Source organism: Channa argus, chromosome 6 (genome assembly GCF_033026475.1).
Source record: "Channa argus isolate prfri chromosome 6, Channa argus male v1.0, whole genome shotgun sequence".
NCBI lineage: Eukaryota > Metazoa > Chordata > Actinopteri > Anabantiformes > Channidae > Channa > Channa argus.
The window spans coordinates 24141122-24164124 of record NC_090202.1 but is presented as its reverse complement, the minus strand read 5'-3'; the positions used below and the strand labels follow the sequence as shown (position 1 = coordinate 24164124).

The following is a 23003-nucleotide window of genomic DNA, read 5'->3' as shown; positions in this document are numbered from 1 at the left end:
GATATGAAGCTAGGGTGAGATTTGCGTGCAAATAACACAAATGCCAATACAGTATGTGTTCACCAAGCAACATCAACAACTGGCAAATGAAGATCGAGACAGACAGTGTGGGACAAAGAAACCAAGGCCCTTATGGAACTACTTCTACGAAGGTGTGAGACAAATAACATCTTGCTCTCTTTGTTCCCCTTTCTTGGGCACTGTCATACCTTGTTTTGTACGAGCCCTGCCCTTCTCTGCAAACGTCTTGCTCTTCTCTGATATACATTAGTGTATTCTGGCTCCTTTAAGGTTGTGATTGGAAGAAAACAATGCATCACTTACAGATAAGAACCTTTACAGTAGGTCGCTAACAATTAATTCAAACAAAAGGCTTGATTGATTTGAGTTTTACAAATTACAAGTGAAACTGTCACTAAAGTTGAACATTTTTCACACTGGATAGTATCTTTAACTGAAGTTGTTTTTCATTTAATGGTTGCAACAATCCAGAAAAAAAACAAAAGTTTCTAAAGTTTCTAGAGGCACATGTCTCATTTCTCTCATAATACACTTTCCCCATGACAGCTCAGTTCCATAAGGAAATACTAAAGCAATGGAGAAATGAACTGTCCACATGCAATGGGCAGGCTGAACACGTTCTGTGGTACAAGAGAAAAGCCTTGTTTTTCATCTCTGCTCCTTAGAGGCCAGTAGCGAAGCCTATGGTATCTCAAGCTGGAAGTTCTGGTGAAGAATGCAACTTTTAATGAGGAGGGATGGATGCTTGGCAGAAACTCCAAACAAAATGATGAGTCTCAATAGGGCCAACCAACTGCTGGCATTTCTCCAGTGGCAGTGAATGTCCTACCAGTGGACAATTTATCCGAGCCATTAAATATCACAAAAGTGACAACAAAGTGCCATACTATTACCTAAATGAAAGAGAAATGTGAGGCTAAAATGGAGCATGGGATTAACAGGTGGATTAGTATGGTCTGGTCAGGACCATGGTCGTGAGATGTGGGTGATGTAATCATGACATTGTAGGGTGGTTGGGCTCGTCCTTACAGATAGGTGAAAGAGCTTGGAGATCTGGAGGAAACCCGCTGCAGATCGAGATGCCTCATGAGCACCTTCCATTGGAGGCTTTCTGGGCACATCCAACTGGCAGGAGACACCAGGGTAGACCCAGAACACACTGGAGAGATTATATACCCTGTATCATGTGGCCTGGGAATGACTCGGATCCTCCAAAAGGAGCTAGAAAATGCTGCTGGGGGGAAAGGGCTTTCTAAATACAGCTGCTTCCACCTCAAGTAAAAATGGATGGGTAGACTAACGGACGGATGGAAGTAACATTCAATATTTCAGGGTCAGTGTGGATTTTACTAAAGGTTTCAATTTTATTAATGGAGCTTTAACAGTTAATCTCTTTGCAAGGTAATGGGTCATAAAGACTACATATGTTGTTTCAGCAGCACTGTTGCCTGTTGCAGATCTACTCTCCTTACCATCTGTTTTCAGCTCTTCAGGGAATACCTGTGCAGCATTACCTTTGGAGCTGGATGATGTGTAATCATTCATTATAGCTCTAACTGTCCTTCTATAAGCTGAAATTGAAGCTCGTTTTCTTTTTGACTGAACCATTCAAGAAAAAAAGAAAGAAAATACAGTCAAGTCTGTACATGGTTGAGTGTTTAGCCATTCCAAATTAACGTTTAACTGTCAACAATAGTTTCATTTACGGCAATGTATTAAAAAGCACATACACTACAGATACTGTATGTGGCCCCATAAATGTGGTTGAACAGTTTACTGGGGTGTCTTAGGGTTGTGGCCCAAGGGATCATCATTTTATGTTATGTTTTCAAAAGCATTAAAAGAGAAAAAGAAAGCAAGAAATATCAAAATCATCACATTAAAAACTGTTTAATATGCAGTTATGCTACAGCTAATTACATCACAAAGAACAAAACCGCTGACACAACTCAGCCTTTAGCACAGTCCGGATATGAGGTTTGCCAAGTCAATTTTTTTTTGTACAGCACTTTTCATACACGGTGGCAATTCGAGGTGCTTCCTATCAGCATAAAAGCAAATTGATCAATACCATGAAATCATATCAAATCAAAATAGCTTCATCACATAACTTCATTTAGTTTAAGGCTTCTGTCTTCTGGCTATCGATCATAATCTGATAGCATGTTCACTATGCTGTAGTGTGTGTTGAGCATCATACATATATGTTCAGGATCTGTCACTGCTGAGATCTGTGAGTTGTGAGCCTGTGTGTAATAGCACGCTCATATTGAATGCCTACTTCTACAGACAATAGTGTGGTCTAAGGCTTTTCACTAACTTTGAATGTATCTGAATAACTAAATACTCTAACTTAAGATAAAATGTGTTTTTTATTCATACGTTTTGTTTTTTTTTGTTAGAATACACACTGTAAATGTTTTGTTTGGAGAGTTTTTCTGCTGCTAGCAGAGCAGTGTGATCATTAGGAAGGTTGGGATCAGTCTGCTTTGCTATTCTTGATTTCATACCACCTAGCAATAAGACCAGCCAAAGAAAAAAAAAAAATACCAACAGATATTCCCTTTGTTACAATAACACTTGACAGATCTACTTCACACAAGGGCCTCCTATTGAGAAATGTGCTAGAGAACTGAATACTGATTAATTTGAAATAAATAAAACTCAAGGCTGAAGTGGAGGAGCTATGAAGCCTGCTCACGGGAGTCTGAACGTAATTTTGCAAGAACTGTTTCATCTCCAGCGTGATTATAATTACTCTGCTGTTTAAACTCCCCAGCATCCACTGTTATGACTCCTGACATTAGACAAAGACCCAAAAGAAGGACTTTTCTCTTGTTTGCCACAAAGTCGCGTTCATCACAAATGTAGGCCTTTGCCCCTAGTAGGATATTGCATTGTATAGCTTTGCCTCTTGGTAGAACTGCCGTCATTTAACATGGAGCAGAAAGTGTGAGAAGCTGTGTTCAATGGCACCAGCTCAAGCTCAGTTTTACAGATGCAAACATCTACGTAAATTGTCAGAGAGACAACGTACCTTGTTTCCAGAGGGATGTTACTGTTGAGTAGCCAGTTGTCCTGTGCGCTGCCGGAATCTTGACCACCAGCCGGACCTTCAGGAAGAATAGAGCTGTCCGTGGGTGCCGGACTCGGGTTGCTCCGTGGAGTGTAGTTTCCTCTGTTCAAGGAGTTAATGGAGGCCGCATGGTGCTGATGATTAGGTGAGTGGGAGTGGGAGAGTGGCAGAGGAGGTGTCCGCAGCCGAGAGTGGTTTTGAAAAGCTCCGTCTGAAAGCAAAAGAGAGAAGGGAAAAAAAACGCATTATATACATTTTAGAAGATTAACGGTTATACTCTGCTCCTTCACTGAGTGGTTTGAGGCACTTTTGGATCTTGGTTATCTTTAGATGCTGCATCAAAGATACCTAGATTCACAGTTAGTTTGCCAACACAAAACAGGTTTCAAAACTACTGCAGTCACAGAGGATGTACATTTCAAAAGGTTTGTGAAGGTGTGTGTATGTGTATTTTGGGTGTGTTGGCAGGTTGAGAAGAATTCACTGTTTATTTAGTGCCTCGCGGTGTTATTTTATCTCCCTGGGCCTTAACATTTACACTGAAGAACGATTAGCCATGTTTCATCAGCAGCACATAAATTAACACATAAACACTTTTCACTGTAGAGCTACAAATCCTATGAAACTCTCTTTAAAAAGTCATTCTGCTGATTATTTTTCCCCAGTGGACTCTACAGGTGTGTGCTCTAGGTCTCCTACAGACCAGCCACTGAATCTGGTGCAAACCGACAAGCCGGCGGCCTCTTTTGGAAAGTGACCAATTCTTAAAACTTTTTTGGACGCTTATCTACACAGGATGGTTCTTTGAGCCCATGTTTTCTAAACAATAGCCTGATTTACTCTGCTCTACGTTAAATCTTTTATCACTGCCAAATCTCAGTAGAGGCAAATTTAAGATTTGAAAGAGAACCCAATAAGTAACAACATCAGTTTATCTTTCGCTGCACAATCTGTCATTATCAGCTGCCTTATAAAAGAGGTTTTGGCAGCCAGGACGAGCTCTATTTTTCTGGTCCTTTACCAGCTCTGTTGCCACTTTACATGAGAAGATTAGAACCTATTAGATATGAAGTGTAGAAGAATATATTGTACCCAGTGGTCCTATATGCACTATTTGATACTATCTGCACTTCACAAGATAGAAGACCAATGCTTGTGCACTCTGAATCCATTTATTTCCACATCTGCTAAGCCATTCATCAATCAATGAACTCCTGGCTTTCCGCAGAATGAGCCACAAAAGAATGGCTGCTCTTTAGGCAGCAACCCTCCTTTATTTCACAGATATCCACAACACTAAATTGCCAATTTACAGCAGAGCTAGTGGAACAAAGACACACAGATTATCAGCTCCTTCATACCATACACCTAGTCTCACCAGTAAAGATTTAGATTTTTTTTGTAGTTAGGAACATGAAAGCAGCCATATCAACATGACAATCAAGGCAGATTGATAAATAACCAGCTGAGGTGCAAAAATGGGTGTACTGAGAGTAAATAGTACTACACTCCAGTGCTTTAGGTACTTAAGAAAAGTGGGAAGGCAGCCTATTGTGTTCACAGTGTAGTAACAATGCACTAACTAATGGTCAGCAAGGAAAAACAAGACAAAAATGCAATGTGCTACATTTAAATTCCAGAACGCACGTGGTTTACAGGAAGCACATTCTCACATTATTAGTGTTTCACCTCTTTTCTGTTTATATTCTGTGCATATGATTAGTGATCGACAGAAAAAAACAGGAGAGGACAAAAAGTAATGTTTAGACTTATTTTTTTAACATGGCTAATTGCTACATACAGTGGTGCACATATTTTATAGGCTCAACAACAGAAATTGTTTTATTGCTTTTCAATTTGGTGGAAGATCTTACGTCATGCATCTGTCACACTGACAGATGGATCCAAACCAAGCACAGTTTTGCACAATGCTGCCTATTTAATTAGCTAAGACAGTGAGAGAGAGGCACACCCCAGTCCTTATAAACAACAGGCTGGTGTGCGATTAAACCACACAGATGCTGATGACCTCCCTCCTGCTCAGTAACGTACCTGATCCCTAAGTTGTTTAATAAAAAGGTTATGCTAATTTGATACATAGCACAGACATACACAGAGGGTTTTATGACAGGGCCAAATTCATCACTCTCCAGAATGCATTGACTACTCAGAAAACAAATGCTGTACTGGCTATAAGGTGCTGTCCAAGATGGATTATGTTTTATTTGCATAAAAGACATAACCATTAGATTTCATAGTGGGCCATGTTCTACAGAAATATACTACATACTGTAAGCACTCCTAACTGAAACCCACTACCGGACTGCATGCATGTTTGCCCTTGTGGCTCCAATGAGGCTTCAACCGCCAAGTAAGTAGTCACTTCTTTTTGTGGAGATGAACAGAAAGAGGAAAAGCAAGACTGTTTGCGAGGCAAAGCCCAGGGCCAAAGGAACCCCACAGATGTGGTGATTCAGCAACAATTATTCACTACTATCCAAAGGACAGAAAAAATAAATGATTTTCTATTGACCTGCTTTGCACAACAGAATTGGCAAGAAAAGAAGATTAATTTGTTATCAGAAAGACAGAGAAGGGAGGGGGCTGCTACAATAGCCAGACTTTCACAAGGCATTCATAATAGAAGCCTAAAGATATCCATTCAGTCTGGGGAATGTGAGTTTTCATTTTTCTTTCTTATATAAAGCCTCCTGATGTTATTCTAGACAAGCAATTAAGGCAAATCCACTTCATTAGCTAGGACCTCACTCCCACCCTGGGAGATAACAGGAATGTGTGTCTAATGGTTAGGTGTAAAATTGCTCAAAGTCCAACTTCAGAAGTAACAGAAAACCGCACTATGCTGTAAAATTTAAAGTAATGGAGATTTGACGGTTTCTATAAAAACAACAGTGGTGATAGACTATTTCAATCAACGTTCACTTTTCATTAACTACTGAACATACTTAAAGGAAAGCACATGTATAATACAGCATGTTACAACTCATGTCTGTCATTTTAGTGAGGAGACTGAATCTCTCACACACACACGCACAAACAAACAGTGACCTTATTTATCAGATAAGAAATTCCTGTTTCTTTGACTACATTTTGGAAAAATAGCCCACTAGCACTGACTTGTCAGTAATGATGCCACTCTACAACTGACAAGTACTCCTGCAAATCTCACACTCCACATCAGCTGCCGTGTGTCCTATCTGAGTAAAATCCGTGACAGTAGCCATGGAAACAGTTCAATAAACTGCACTGTAGCAGTAAATCTACAGTATGTCTAAAATATCAGCCTTTATTTTGCCGGATACATATTTCACATGGTCTTGAGAGTAGCTATTGTAAGTACACAATATGCAGTTTTAACACTGCACAATCAACGTGTAAAGTATGCGGCATGCAATGGCAATCAAATTCATTTGATGCCTATTGGTAAAGATTTGGTAAAGTTACCAACCTATCATCAGTTTTAAACCATGAAAATGTTCATTAAAATGTAAAGTTTGACACGTAGCAATTATTAAAAAAAAAAACCCTATATTGACATCTACACATAAAAAAATAAAACATTCTAGTGATGGAAGCTTTTCCACATTTGGTTGCATACGGAGGTGTGTTCCAATGGACTTAATTTGCCACTGTGTGCAGTGTCCAGGGAGAAGGTCTATTTTTGAACAAGGACAGTGGTTAAAATCCACAGCACTGGTGGTCACACCTGATGAAATAAAGTGATGTGACATGCCCCGGACACCAGATCAACGCGCTGAGGTGTGAGACATTCGATACAGAATTAATCAAAAGCTATCCAGTGCCCAGATAAATCATTAAATCTTGCTTACTGCTACAACCCCTGTGGCTAATCATAGGAGCAAAATTTCCAGTTGAGTACCATTTGTCTATAAAAATACAAATAGAATTTGTCATGAAGGCAGTGAAGCTGCACTCTCTCTTGGCTCCCTGAAGTTGGTTCTCTCTGCTGGCCCTGCTGTTTCCTACACCATTAGAAACGTCTGAAGGGAAGAGTCATGCGGGAATACTAGCTGTCTTTCTTGTGCTCATTTGAGAGGTAACAGGTACCACAAACAACACATGGTGGGTATAACACTCTCCACTCGTCCTCCGCTATGGGAATAAGGGGAATAAGACCTTCTGGAATCCGAATATAAGCTCACATTCATTACTAAGTCGAGGAGAAAAAAAACAGTAAATAACCTCCTGCCACCAGCTTTCACTGAGGACACTAAATAAGGCTTTAAGCACGAAAAAAAACATGTTTTATATTATTCATTCTACATATACGTGGAGTAAAAAAGTAAATGCAAGTCCTTGCAAAAATAAACTCAAACATTAAAACATGATGAAAAAAATGTATTCTTTTTTTCTTTTTCAAACTAATAACTGAGCTGCTTTAGTGAGTACAAGACAAGTGGTTATGCAGGCTCTGTTCTGCATGTCACTCTGCTGCATATCCATCAAGAGGTTGGAGATTTTGTTAGGAGCACAGATGGTCGGCAATGATCATGGAATGAAAGCAATGCATCTCAATTTATTTCAGTGAAAAGAAGGTATGTAGGTATGCAAAATGCATTATCCACGGTCTCTGCTCTGACGAACCGCAAGTTGTATGGAACCGACCAAATTGTCCGTTGGCTCCAGTTCATTGATAACTCACAATCAATATCAAGGGGAACATGTGACATCTCATAAATCTCAAATGTTCAGAAAAAACAGGGGCACGGCATGCAAGTGCCATGTGCTCCTCATTAAACTATTATTTAGCCTCGGATAGTTTCATTCCTTATGGTGTCTGTGGCTAAATTGCTTTCCGGTGTGACCTCTTTTAACCAGATTCCCCTGCTCCTTGCAGACACAGGGAGAAGATTAAGTGGTTCAAATGAAGACTTATTTGAATTCACACACAGCCACGTCCCAAAGCCTTCTACCCAGCTCAGCATTCCTGCTTGGTCAGCTGTGAGGTGGTGGTGCACTGGCCCGTTCACCAGGGAGCCCGGCTGCACTGAAAGCCAACACTGGCCAACCCCATGCTGTTATGCATTAAGACATGCTAATGCTGGGAGGCTTCAATGTCTCAGATCTTGCTGCTCAGCGTGGCAGCGGGCTCCCACTGGCAGTCTCCCCAGGAAGAAGCCCCCCAGAAAAACCCGAGGGCCACATTGAAACACATGCTTCACAAAAGGACTGCAGGCTTCAGCGAGCAGCCTTGTTAGCCTTACAGGAACCCTGGCTCAGTGTTCTTCCAAACGAAAACTGCATCCTGAAAAAATAAAGAAAACACCGCAGCCTTGGTGGCTAATAATGTGAATAACGACATGCTGCTGAGAGCGTTTATTTATTCAAAATACAGCTCAACATTTTGTCTGGTATGTGGGCTCAAAGATGACCTTGAGCAAATGTAATCTGCTGTTATCCAGTGCAGCGGATACACTGTGGGCCAATTATTGTAAGCATACAAAGTTTTCTGTGGTTTTTCACCTGACTATGAAAAGGAAATATTTACTGTACCAGGAATTTGAAGATTTCTTCAATAATTGATCTGTATGTCAATACATCACTTTGTTTTGGCTTTGGCTTTTAAATTACCTATTTCTGCTCATCTTATTCCCACTGAAAACGGCAGAAGCAGAACTGACAACACATTTTTTTCAACTAGAATCCCAACCTCTACATTAAACATAAAACATTATAATTCCTTCTCCATTTACTTGATTAGACAATTCACGTAGTAATCACACTGACTATGCTGTTGTGCTGCCATAACCCTTTTCACTATGGCAAATCTACATGACTATCACTTCCTCCATGAGACAGCAAGGCTAAAATTGGTAATATCCAACTTAAATCAGGATTAGTCATGCAATGGTCTGTCAGCCAATTGGAGTGATTTGTGTTGCTCACTGGAGTGAAAAACTAAAACAAATTTAAACCAAAAATGAAAGATACACAGATTTGAATTAACAAAATCTGTGAGCTTATAAAATATTTGGATGTGATATGGAAATCGCTAGCGAAGGAATGCAGCAAGCTTACACGGTTCATTAGATGGTTTAAGTGAAAAAACAGTGGAGGCTCTTCTCTGTTCTCTTTCTGATTGTAATTGGGTCCTTTCTGTCAAAGATGTTCTGTAATTAACTAACGAAGAACGCCGAGGGAGAATATCAAATGAAAAGCTTACGTTGCGTATTTCACTACTTATTTACTTATTATCATAATGGGCGATACAGCAATAAGGTGAAGGGTCCTCAGAGTGGACATCAAAATCAAGAGTAGTAATTTGATGTTTTTGAGATATGAATGTGGGACTTTGCTCCCACCAGCAGAAGCTACACAGAAACATGCTGTACTTTGCAACTTAAAAGGATTAATATGAAAAGCTGAAAATGACTAAGGTAGCTACTAAAGCTGGATTTATTCCTCCTTTGTCCTGTCCTACTCTTTCCTGACAACCAGAGGCCAACCTAAACACTGTGCCTATGCAAATCAGTGTCATTGTTGGGAGACAAATCTTCCGAGGTAAAGGCCATTCCCCCACCCCTGTCCCTGTGAGCACAGTCATGTCACTGCTGGGTGACCAGCATGTTGCTACTGTGGAATGGGGGGGGGGGAGGTTGTGATGGGATTAATAACTTATTCTCCGGGCTTACCAAGCAGGCAGCTGGGGCACTTTGGAGTTTCATGTAATTCAACCCTTTGGGTAGTTAACTTGTAAGCTTGATCAATTATTTAGAGCATTTTATTTTGTTTTGTGTTTGCTGTGCCAGTGGGAGAAGCACGTAGCTGCCATAGTTGAAAGGCATGTGCATTCAAATATCAAAAAATACTGTATTCATCATGCAAATTGATGAGTTATGGGAGATAAGCAGCATAAATCACTGACTTTGAATGACAAAATGCTTCCCCCCCCCCCCCCCCCCCCCCCCCCCCCCCCCACATATGTTTTACATACAATCCTAAACCATACATTATATAAACTTGCCACAATTGTGACCTGTGACATTTTGCGACCATAATAATAAATTTGTGTCCTGAGGTTACCTCGAGGAAATGATCTCCTGTCCATGCATTTTTCATATGCCATGCAGTGTGTTTGTGGTGTTTCAAAGTACACTGAATTAGTACGCATCAAGGCCTTCCATGCCAATAGGAAATCCACAAGAGCATATAAATCTATAGCAATCAAATAATATAACAAACAGCACGTCAGCTCAGCAACACAAAATCACTCCACAGACTAACAAAACTGTATTGAAAGGTCATAGACTATGCATTCGTGCTCATGGTTATGTCAAATAAACTGATAAAATATTTAAACGAGCTGACTGCTGATAGAGGGTGTAACAAACATACCTACTAAATCTACTGTGCATCTTTTACTGTCGATTTTAGTCAACTGTCAATGGAGTGTTTGCAGTTTTAGCACAAATGTCATTCCATCAGCCTCACTGAGCCTTAAGCCAACAGAGTTTGAAGAGGAATGAAGAGCTGACATTTATTAATGAGAAACCAAACAAGGAACCTTCAAGACTGATCTAATATAGGAAGTTCTTATCAAAATAAAAAAACTGCAGTCTGTCTTTTAGGGACTAAGACTGTTTTTAATATAACTTCAAAGGAGTCAGTGATATATGATGGTACAGCAGGAACAACACTGCACCTGGTATGAAGTAACTGTCTTTATTTCTTGCTTATTTCCTATCTGGGGTGCGGAGGATGCAAGCGGGCTGCTGTTTCTGAAAAGTCTATAGAGGCAATGTAGAAGGTAACTCCCACCAGCATGCACTGAAACTGAAGAGAAATATCTGTGACAAATATCTCCGGCTGAACCAAAATCATCCATCTCTTTGAGTGAGGATCTGAACTTTGCAGACCTTGCTTCAGAGAGTTCTGTCAATTTCCTGAGGCTATGTATCGACTTAAAGTTTTTACTCTCTCTCATGGTGCTCAGAAAAAAGGGACATATTCTTGCCTATAGCCATCTGCATGACCTATAGCACAACATGTTCAGGAGCAGGGGAAGGCTAACCTCTAGAAAGCAACAGTAGTTTGAAAACCAACTCACCATCAGCAGTTGCAGTGGCAGGAGCATACAGGTTCCCTGAGCCAGTTTTAACTAAGAATGAATTGGGGCCAAACTCATCCTCAGAGTCAGAGTCCTGGGCTGGCTGAGCCACACAGTTACCTAGCAACCCTCCCTGGCTCTCATTGGCTGCAATGGAAGAGGGAGGGTATGGGAGCTGCTCAACAGGGGAGGAGGAGGCGGATGAACAATGCAGCGGAGGACCTGTGGACCACAAACAGAGACAACACATGGGGGGGAAATGAAACACACCCAAACACAGGCAACATCACATAAGAGCAGTACGCAGACACGCACACCCATGCATGACTTAACTCTCTGACACTTCAAAAACAAACAGGGACACATCTGCCTTTGTCTCTGCCACCTCACCCCAGCTGGGAAGAACAATGCAAACAATTGAAATGACTTTCACATAGAAAAGAAAAGGCAAATGACTGGTGGTGTTTTAGACAACAAACACACCTTTGAGGGATGTTAAATGTGAAAAAAGGAGAGAGAACAATTCTAAGATAGCAAGGCTCACTTGTAACATGCATACATCCCAGCATAGCCAGCATACACTACATATGAAGGCAGCTAGATGTAAGAAAATACATCCAAAGCTAGCTACATTCTACACATGCTCATTTTCAAAATCACACTATCTAACACAACAACACTTATCTGAACTACAAAAAGTACTAGCAGACTCAAATTTGTCTACTGTGCAGTAGGCGTATGAATAATGTGTTCCTAGATATGGCAGGGTTGCTAACACCCCCTCCTGTGGAAGCACATATAACCCCTGCCAGCCAAGAAATGAATCCAACCTGAACCAATCCTTACCATGTCTTCTGTACTCTGTGTCCATCTCAGCTTCCCTACGTGTCAGTAAAATACCACAGGACCACACTGGCCACTCACCCTAAGAACACCAATATAGGATTCAAATGTGTGATCAGCTCCTTGTTATATAATAGTATGCAACCCAAATTTTTACACATGAAGATCATGCAATTTCTTCTTTCAATGGTACTGGTTCTGATTCCCATGCTGCCATAGATGGTAAATCTCCACAGAGCTCCTATTAGTGTGTGATTAACTTCTGATGCAGCTCTGTACCACACTGAAAATGGAGTAGTTAAGGAACATGACTGCAGCGCACAAAGCCATCAGTCTGGTTCTCTCCCCATCTTCCCCACCACTCCGTTGGTGTTGACGTTGAAATTCCTGCTGACTAGACTGCAATCCATCAGGAGAGATAAATTTCCTCTCGCTCTGTAACGATCTCCAAAGAGTATTAAAATACGACTCACTGACTCGCATCTAATTAGGAAACAATTAGTGATATTAACATATCAGCCGCAGCCCTATACAAGCAAATGCCCACTGCCCCAGAGAGTCACCGTTTGTGCTTAATGTATATACTTCACACCACACACTTCAATTCTCTCTCAACCTTTTAATGCCAGTGCAATAATGGGTGCAGAGGCACAGTGGCCATGCTGAGGGTTAATGACTGTGACACTGTTGTGCTTGAATATACAGCAATGTACAGCTGGGAGAGGAAGAGCTGTTCAAGGGACCATTAAAGTCAATCCCACTATCTCTCAGATACATCTAAGACACTACACTCAGACTGTGTCAAAACAGCATAAAACTACTGCTGAATCAAGTATCATTAATCGAGCTAGCACCTGCCACTGTAAAAGACCAGGGGCAAGACTGAAACTCTTGACATGAAAGACCAATATGAGCTGCTCTGACTGAATATTGCAGTTTTCACCTCAAAGACAGAATTCATCAATGAGACAAGAAAAGATTAAAGTCCTCAAAAAATGGTCAAAGTCATAACCTTAATGAGGTCAAGGTAGTCATGCTCAGCAGCCATTAGTCTTTCACACAAAGGCGTTACTGTCTCACAGTGTTTAATTAATGCTGGCTGGTGCAGTTCATATCCACATGCACTTAAAAGTCACAGACGGGGCTTTGGAAGGCTAGAGGCCTGCAGAGCTTGAGATGGCCGAGTTTCTCTGACTGCCAGACTTGATTGACTTTGCCTTCACTCACTATATTTACAGCAGCAAAAAGGGACCTTTACTTAGGAGGCTGTAGACCATGTGTTACTGCTTTAGTCTCTGACAGATTCAGGAAGAGCGAGAGAATCCCTGCTTTGGCCTAAGTGCAAAAACAGACCACCAACCACTGTAGTGAAGGCCATAATTAACTAATCAACAACCCAATTAAAAGGACAAACAAATAAACTGATGACTGTGATCTGCTGATAAAGGGATAACTGCTACTGAAATTGTATAATTCAGTTCACCACCACGTCTGAGAGAACATACAAGCTACATGTTTTAAAAGGAATGAGAAAATAATAATGATGTTCTCATTCAGAGGAATTTAGTAAAAGGTAGAACAATACAATCCAACAGTGATTCTATGGGAACATGAACAACAAACAAATGAACGATTATAAAATGAATTTTAAAATTGTCCTATAGATCCACAATAGAAAACAATTAAAACAAACCAAAACGCGGTTAAGAAAACGTTCATTCAAGGAAAAACTGTACTGTATATAGTACTTATAGGACAAAGAAGCTGAGCAGCAGCAGAAAAATGCAATAGTGGCTGGACAGTAATGCATCAATATATTTTTTACAACCCTAAAACCAACAATAAATAAGCAAGTAGGGGCTGGATTGTACTCGAAAACGTTAAGGGGATACATGGTGGTTGAAGGTCAAGCATTACCCGTTGCTGTGATAGAGCATGTGATTACTTCATTGCAGTGTAATTTCTCCTGCTATGGGACCAATCTGACTTATATATTAAGTATGACCAAATGCAGTGGTGTGGAATATGGAAAATACTTATTTCATAATGCGAAATGGACATCTGCTTCATTCTAGTGATTATCTGTGCATGCAGGTCTCTGATGTCCTGGTTATTTATATGTGTTGACTAATGAATGGAGGCAGGAAGAGACATTGGCACAGTTGAGATGTAACTGCAATCATTAATGTAGGAATTGTAATTACAATGACGTTTTAACATGAGAGAGGCAGAATCAATAATCATCTCTGCATGAGTATACACATGAAAATTTGTCTTTAAATGCCTTTATTTGAGGAGGCTCCTCTGGCCAAGGGAGTGAAAATCAAATCAGGTAAATAGAGAATATAATTTAGAGGGAGGACGTTATCGAGTGAAAAGAAAATCGAGTAGGAAGAGTCAACATCTTTCACCTGGAGAGCCTGGATTTTTTTCTCTCTCTTTGTCTCTCTCTAAATTTAGCTAATCTTCCTGATTTTTTTTCTCCAACTGCTATACATTGTGAAGCTATACATAGAAATTAAGATTTATTCAGGGACATAAAAGCTGTCATTCTTCAAATACACAAAGGGTAAATAAGATCTATGGATGCCTTAGTTAAATGCTCCGCATATCGACTGCAACAAGCGAGGTGAAGCAGACGTGTGACTCCACAGTGACGGGAATCTGTTTGCTCAAAGACTACGGCTGTGGGCAGCATCTATAAAAATGCTTTGTATTGTCAGATCAACTGTACAGAAAAATACGACATCTCAGCACCTGGCCTATACCATTAACTGAGGGCATGTGGCATGCAAAGCATACAGGGCACAGAGAAATGACTCAAGACTCTTACTGGAGACACGAGTCTTCATCCACACTCTTATGGTAAAATGCAGATTGTGTTTAAACTAGTAGTAAATTGGCAACCAGCATATTTATTCAATGCTAATGTTAAACTAAATTATGGAATGTCTAAAAGATTGCCATTTTGTCTTTACACGGTTTATACTGACTGCTACTGCAAATATTCAGATCCTTCTTGCTCCTGTGACAGTTTGGACTGTATTGTAATGTGGACGTGACAGTGGAATGGATGGCTCTACTTGTGCGTGGTACATTGCATATTTCCCAAACTGTTAGGGAAAACCACCTATGTGCTGTTTTATGCCAGTTATACCTTCCTTAACGGCAGAGTATTGGTCAAAATTCACCACACGTGTTCTGCGATATTTGCATTGCTAATAGTTGGAGAAGCACTTTTTCAATTCTCCTCAAAATCGCACAGACCCCTTTTATGTATTTCTCACCTGTCTGCTTGACTTCATTATACATTCTCCAATTATCACACTTCTAATTACACAGATTTTCTTTAAAGTCTGATTATAGGAGTGGCGCCAAGAAGGTATTCCAAAAATGAATGTTTGATTTGAACCAGTATCTGTCAGCCACATCAGCTTCCACATATGAATACCTTCTTTTTCAGCTGTTTACCTCTCTCCTTGGAGGCATCTCAAAGTGTGTCTTCCTTCTGCAGTGTCTATGTGCGTGATATTATGCATACCAGATTAGCTGGTAACCTTGATTAAACCCACTAAACAAACTTTTTGTTCTTGTTCATGCTACACTGGTCTGTTATGTCTCAGCATACTTTACAGTCTGACACTACACATGGATTTTTTAAAAATCACATGGAATATTGGAGCCACCCACATGGCTCGGTTATGCATGCACACTACTGCTAGTGTTAATCCTCCTGCATGCAATAACTTGCATGCAACTGCTTGGACAAGACATCATTTTAAGGGTAATGTAATTATATTGACTCATAAGCAGTGTGAACTCTTTAGCTATTAAGTCAAAATGGACTTATTATTAATATTTTGATGATTCTTTAGACTAAAGAACAAAGCAAAATAAGTCATCATACTTTAGTTTCAGTGTGGTAATAATGCATTAAAGAAAAGATATATTGAGCCTGATCGTGAAAAAAGGAAATGGTTTTATTAACAAGAGTATTATGCCAAACCTAGGAAAAATGATTGTCTATTAATTAAGTTATATTTGCCTAGGTACTGTGGCCAACGAGGTACCTTAATTGGATATTTAATTGTGTTTGAATTGCATGAGCATCATCAGTTATCTTTTCCGCCTTCCTGCTTTGTGTCCCTAATGATGTCTGGTTGCTTACCTATAGTGGCCATGTTTACAGTGTGAAACACAGATGTCCACTAGTCAGGATCAAGATGTCCTGAAAATGTCCTGCAATACAAAGGCTTTAGAGCTGCTAAAGCCATGAAAGGAGGTTTGATGCCCTTTCTGATTTTTTTCTAACATGTTGGCAGTATTTGAGCTCTGCCTTGACTGATTAAATGCACCCTCTTGCCTACAGTATCACTGCTCATGGTTTGGACTGAACTTCAAAGAGTGTGGAAAGGCAGCGTTAGTCCTGCCTTTGTGTCAGTGGCAGTCTTAGAAATGCAACATCTTTGTGACTGAAGGAAATAAAGCTCTGTGCTGGTGTTTTTGCAAAGGAACATGATGAAAGATGGAGTGAGCATTGGCTAACAGACCAACATTGCAGCTAGGGTTGGGTGACATGACGATTAACTGTATTTTGTAAAATGAGAAAACAATAATATTTTTTACTGCATTTTTACTGCTAATGCAAGTTAGGAAATCAATAAGACTGTTCTTTTTTCTTCTGCTTGATAATGACAACATGCAAAATCAAATGAAGATATCTATATATTTCCTGTGCATTGGGCTAGAGATTTTTTTCCGAAACTGTTTCCAAATATTATAATAAAATAGCAATAGTGAAACTATAAACTTCACTTATTCCATCTAAATGAGATGTCACAAGATTCAAACATGTTTATCAGGAAGAAAACTAAAATACTGTAAAATGTGTCTGAGAATTTATAAATGGATTCCCTTTGTAAAGTGATTTTAAGTTTTGAATTGACTTCTATATTTTAGGAACTCACTGATATTCATGTGAGTTATTGATGTAGGTCTTCAGGTAGTAATTACATCTGTCAGGGCTCCCTAGGCAACACAAAAAAGATGGTTTAATTCTGTTTCTTGCATTATTAGGATTCTCAAAATGACATAATTGTTTTCTATTGCACTGCTACTAGCAATAACAACCCTATTATAAAATTAATACTTGATAGGTGATCCCATTTCAGTAAAAGCACAACCAGAAAAACAAATGAGATACAGCAAGCACATAGGGACAGTTTTGCTAAAAGTCACAAGCCTAATGCAGCAAATCCAAGTGATAAGCAGTGCTGCAAAAGTACATGGTAACTTTTTTTACCCGGCTAAATAATGGGAGAGTTTTAATGATTTAACACCATCAATGCCAGGTTTTCTAAACATATGGCTGCAACAAGATTACAAGAACCTTCACAGATGCTGAAGTGCAATTTTATCAAATTGTCAGGCAACATGCAAATCTGCAGGACACTGCACCTGGTCCAACACCCTACCACAAACCGCACACCGAACAACACAAATAGGCACACTTGCAGAGGAAGTAGGAAATGAGCTTTTATGAGCCAACATTGGAAAAATGATAAAAAAAATCTCTGACATTGCCCTTTACTCGCTAGGAATCAATATCATAATAACCGAGAGTGAACATAATGTATGATAAGGTTGAAAACAAATTGTAAATACCCATAAATGTTTTTTTTATAGACAGGGCTAACCATTACTGAGAAAATGGAAATTATATTTGTGTGTAATAAAAAAGCATTACCACAGAAGGCACAATTCCACTTAGGGCTGACTCATAACATTTCTATCGGCACTTTAAGGCCAGCATCCATTACTTAGAACTACTGTACACTCTTGAAGTGTTATAAATGGACGGCTAGCATAAATTCTGAATCCAAGAAAAAACAACATGACAATTAATATTAATATTCTGTTGCTTTAAGACAGTTTGGATGCAAGAAGTGGTTAGAATTTGAATGGTTAGACACAGGTGAATTTAACAAAATTAGGAGCACACTCACAGGCTAGGGGCTCCTGACAGCTCGAACATCTCCATGATCTTAAAAATCACACAAGTAGGAGAATATAATCACTGACTGTGAATCTATTCTGATGATTGGAGGAGGAGGGATACATCTGAGTATGATAAGAATTCAGGAGTAGCATACAGGTCTTGGCACGCAGCAGTGTATTGATACTTGTGGCTTTCTAGAACATCACCCAGGAAGATGAAGCCAGAGACTCCAGACAGCATTTTTGCTCTGGATGATTATAGACACCGACTCCTTCCCCAGTTATCCTCTACCCGCATCCCTGCCTGGCTTCTGCCACTCTCAACCATCCAGTCCACTCTATTTCACTGCGCTGGAGAGACGGTGTGGCCTGCAATTCAGCCGAAAGACACCATCTGTTTCGACTTCTCTGTGATACAATAAATCAGAGTGGAAATGTGAAATTGAAACCCTAAACAAACTGAATATAAATGTCATCCACTTGAGGAGTAACAATATGACTGCTGCATTGCGAGCTTTATAGCAAAGTCTAGTAGCGGCAACTCCTGAACCATGTCAAGACAGCTCGGCTGATGCACTACAATAAGGACAATGAAGAAAAGTTTCCAAACTGCTCTTTTAGAGTAATCACAAATCCATTTTCAAGACTTCTTAGTCTTTCAGAATTAATTTTTTTTCCATTCTTTGGTTCTCTGTCGTCTTCTTTTTATTTATTTATTTTTGCTTTTACTTCAGGAGCCTTTTGAATCAATGTTAGTTCTGACGCGGTCTGACATTGCTAAATTCCTCCATTCAGCCCCATTCAAGCATCCCTAGGGCTTTCTTTGTTCTAGGATAAAAAGTAAAGGTTCCAGTCTTCTCACCTCTCACTGTTAACAACATCCTGCAGGCATGTGATGTCTGCTTTTAAGGAGCTCCTGGTCAACGCGAGTGTTTGTAACTGACATCGTGAAGGAGTATCTCCTTTAAGGGTAGAGAAAAACTGGAGTAAAAACTGGCTTGTAAATGCATCCACACCCATTCGGCATGTTCTCTGCGGAGGACTGCCGACTTCAAAGGCGTGCATGCGATAATCTGCTTTAAATGGATGTTTCGAGACCTCTATCATAGCTCGATCATCAACTGAGCCGACTTAAACCATGGGTGAAAAAACAATGCTAATAGTGGATAATTATCAGCTTTTACTCCGTCTGCACTAGCTGCTCTATTCCCTCTCCCATCACACACAGAGGCTGGTGAATAAACACAATGGCATGAATAAATAATGACCCCACAATCCTCTTAAGGTCCCCGAATAGTGAGGGGAAAAAAGACAAAAGTTTACTTTTGGTGTTTGAGAGCAAGCGGAGCCTGAAATTGTAAGAGACTCATTAGGGCTACATGTGGCTTGCCTGGGGCCTTGCTGAACAAAGATGCCACCATCCCCATCCTGTCATTCTTCAGCGCATTCCAGGCCTGGCCTATTAAAATTCTAAAGTATACCCTTAAGAAAAAGTTACATTCCCAATAAAACACAGTAAAGAGCTTAAGCACTGCCTACAAAAAAACTGAAAGCCTTCACATCTTCCTAAGTTTCTCCCGGAATCAAAATGTGATAAGACTGAGTGTGGGAATTCTCCGCGTACTGAAAGGGCCACCTTTTGTTTGGTTTGCGCAGATTTGCTGTGCTGTGTAGAAAGATCCTGGTAATATGTAGACTTTCATGATAAAGGAGCACACCTCTGTCAAAACATTATTTCTTCTTCTAATCATGCTCTCCAGATAGCTTACATAAAAGCCCACTGTTTTTCATTTCAAACACTTTGTCGGTGTTAAAGAATTGATTTGTGTGTTCCTCCCAGATCCCACTGAGTGCATGACAGTTCAAAAGGCTATCTAAAATACATGCTGTCAAGAGGCTTGTGTTTCTAAGTCCTTATATAATTCATACCAGTCTGCAACATAGAAAACAAGGTCTGTTTATAAATTAAGTAGTAATAAGAATTTGATGAACTAAAATGAATTACATTAACAAATTAGGAATCTGGATATAGTATTAGGACTTTGTGGTCATTTAGTTGCATCTCTTGGGCGTCTTTCCTGAAATAAACCCAAAGTATGCATTCAACACAGCGGTAGAGGAAAGGATGGGAAATATACAGTAATAATATGCAGGAAGAAAACACTTTTTTTTATGAGCATAATTGTAGAAGCTTTGGTTTGAAAGAGCTACTGTAGGCCAATTTCAATTCGAAATTTCCACTGAGGTGATGAATAGAAATGAGATTGCCTGGGGTAGTTGTAGTCCTCACAACTGGAGAAGGGGCCACAAAATGAACACCCGATTTATCCCCTAATACTCTGTCGAACCAGACGTAAATCAAAATGTGAATTTCAAATGGATTTTTTTCATTGTAGAATACAGAACATTAACTGTTTCACAGCTATTTGTTAAATAATGCTACACATGTTTACAAAGCTTTTAGACCCTCTGTGATATGAGCAGAATACAGTAAAATGTAACTATATGCTGTATAGATATTACTTACCCTCGGTCAATCCAGTTATTCAATTTGTGCTCATTATTGGTTCTTTCTTAATATATATATTTCTGATTTACCAGGGATGGCTTGAGCTGATTGGGGCTTGGAGACAATCAATTTTTAATTGATCTGTAAAAGCTATATAAAGCCTGTCCAGCTAATGTTGGCACCACTGCCTGCTGCTGTATACATTATGTTATCTTTTAGAATGAATTGCATCACTGTCAAGTTTTTCTTCATCTATTCAAGCTCATAAATGCAACATTTAATGCTACTGCTTAATAGTTCTGTGTACACATGATTGACCATCATGTACAAATAACAGGATACTGGAAGGACAGTCGGCATTTTTTCTGATCCCAAACGAACCACAATTTATAGTTGTTTCAAGTGGAAACTAAAAATATCTTTAGACTGACTCCAAAGTTGCATTAGGTTAGCAGGCCCTTCCCCTTAATTGACATGTGAGGAATATTGACATCAAAAAGTCAAGGTAATCTATTAAAAGGGAGGCATCTGAATAGAATTAAAGGACCACAACAATTAAACACTGACCCAGGATCGAGAGTGCCACGCATCCAATTAGTGATGCACACTAGCCAGCTCCAACCTGCAGCTTCTTGCTGGGTGAAATATACAAAAATAATACCTTAAGCCTTCCACAAAGTCAAAATTATTTCCATGTTTTAGTCTGATGACCCTGATTTCCCTAATCTCTCAGTCTCGAACTGTTTTAACACCATATAACACTTTAAAGAAGGTTAAGAAAAAACAAACTGTTGTCATCCTTCTCCGGGTTCATCTCTTCAACGCAATAGAACACTGTAATCTCAGCATATTCTACAGGTTCATAAAACCAACGCGGCAGCTGAAGGACAGATGTCACGATATTTTTTATTTCCTGAAAGAAACTGCCAAATTTAATATTTTGAAAATAACTGTCTCCAGGAGCTATTCATTCCTAAGCACAGTGAGGAGATGTTCTGTCCGTTCTGCACTACATGTCCTATTTCACGGAATTAAACGCTAAGCCTTTCCACATCCAACCTACTGTAAACCATTATTAGTACTCAGCTAGTGATACGTTAGCTTAAATCATCTGAATAGTGCATCTATACCAAAATGCACACAGACCTGGTGTGACCTGCTGCAGAAGCTAGCAATTTATACGGCTGAGATAAGACTAGTGTTTCCAGCATGACAGCAGTACTTCAGGGGAACCTCTGAAGGCACAAGGGGGAAAAACCTGAAGCTTATGTCCTGAGCCATTTTCTTCAAAATGCACAGGCTGTGAAATTTTACTGCGTCTATGTACATAGAGAGAAGTAAGAGAGAAATAACCCAGGATGAATCTGAGCTGTCCAGCAAAAGGCTTTGAAATAGCAATGTTTTTATGTACGTGAAAATCCTAGGTGTGCATTACCCCTATATTTAAGCGTGCGAGCTAATCTTATTTTGAATCATGCAGTGATGACTAACTCTGTGAACAAAAACAGGAGTGCTGCAAATAATTAATCACACAGTGCCCACAGACAATCATGTGAGTCATTCCACCGATTTTTTTGCTTTATTCCATGCAGTTCAAAGCTACTGCTTTTAAGTTCAAAGAACAATGAGCACAAATGCCATGCAGCTACTGTCACAGATACTTGTCATTGGCATCCTCTGAAACTTTTACTATTTTATTCTACTGTTTTCACACTCAAAGGGGCTTTGATGTTAGATAGTTGGTATGTGTGTCGTTTTCAGCTTTAAATATCCTGCACATAGATGTGATGTGATCATAAGCTTAATAAAAACAAGCATTATCCAGTTCTGGTTGATGAAGTGACAGATAAAAGTTTAAACATTTACATGAGTAAATCTGCTATTTACTGATCAATCTTTTACAGATCAACTAAGTCTAAAAGTTTTGTACCTGATCTGTGTCAAACACTTACACACATCAGAGCTAACCACTAATGAGAAAAATCTCAGCATGGAAGTTTAATTATTTTCATCTCATACTAGGGCAACAGCACGCTATGATCTCTGCTTTCTCAGCCTCAATAACAACCACTAATTAACTTCCACTAAAGATAACTGGTTGTTCAGAGCTCTTTGGAATGTTATTGCAAGAGACTAGTAAACCATGTTACCACCTAGATTCATCAAATATGATAAAATAATACAACATTTCATTTTTTATGTAGGTTTGGTGGTGCAGTATAAACAGGAGAGCAACGAGGGACCAATCGCACTTTTTGTAAAGAACGGGCCAATACGGAGTATTGATCTGATGCCAGTGGTCTTTTGTCATTTGCATTAAAAATAGGTTTAGCTCGCTGGGTGGAAATGACTTGAAATATAAACCATCTGTTTCGTTATTATTAGGTTTTATATCCTTTCTTAAGTTTTAAAACAAAAACAACTAAGACATTGTATCTTATGCGGATTGGTTAAATATGGTCTAGATC

General features: G+C 39.5%; 1 protein-coding gene across 13 annotated transcripts in view; it reads right to left on the bottom strand.

The window, feature by feature from the left end:
• tenm4 (teneurin transmembrane protein 4) overlaps positions 1-23003 on the bottom strand; it is a 139856-nt gene that overhangs the window by 74375 nt on the left and 42478 nt on the right. For 6 of the 13 annotated variants that reach the window (XM_067507781.1, XM_067507784.1, XM_067507786.1 and 3 more), the window contains exons 4-6: positions 11187-11408; positions 3059-3308; positions 210-284 (exon numbers count right to left, since the gene is read on the bottom strand). In XM_067507781.1, the coding sequence (XP_067363882.1) occupies positions 210-284; positions 3059-3308; positions 11187-11408 (547 nt within the window). The remainder of the gene's footprint in view (positions 1-209; positions 285-3058; positions 3309-11186; positions 11409-23003) is intronic. The other 7 variants (XM_067507787.1, XM_067507789.1, XM_067507793.1 and 4 more) reach the window with 2 other exon arrangements.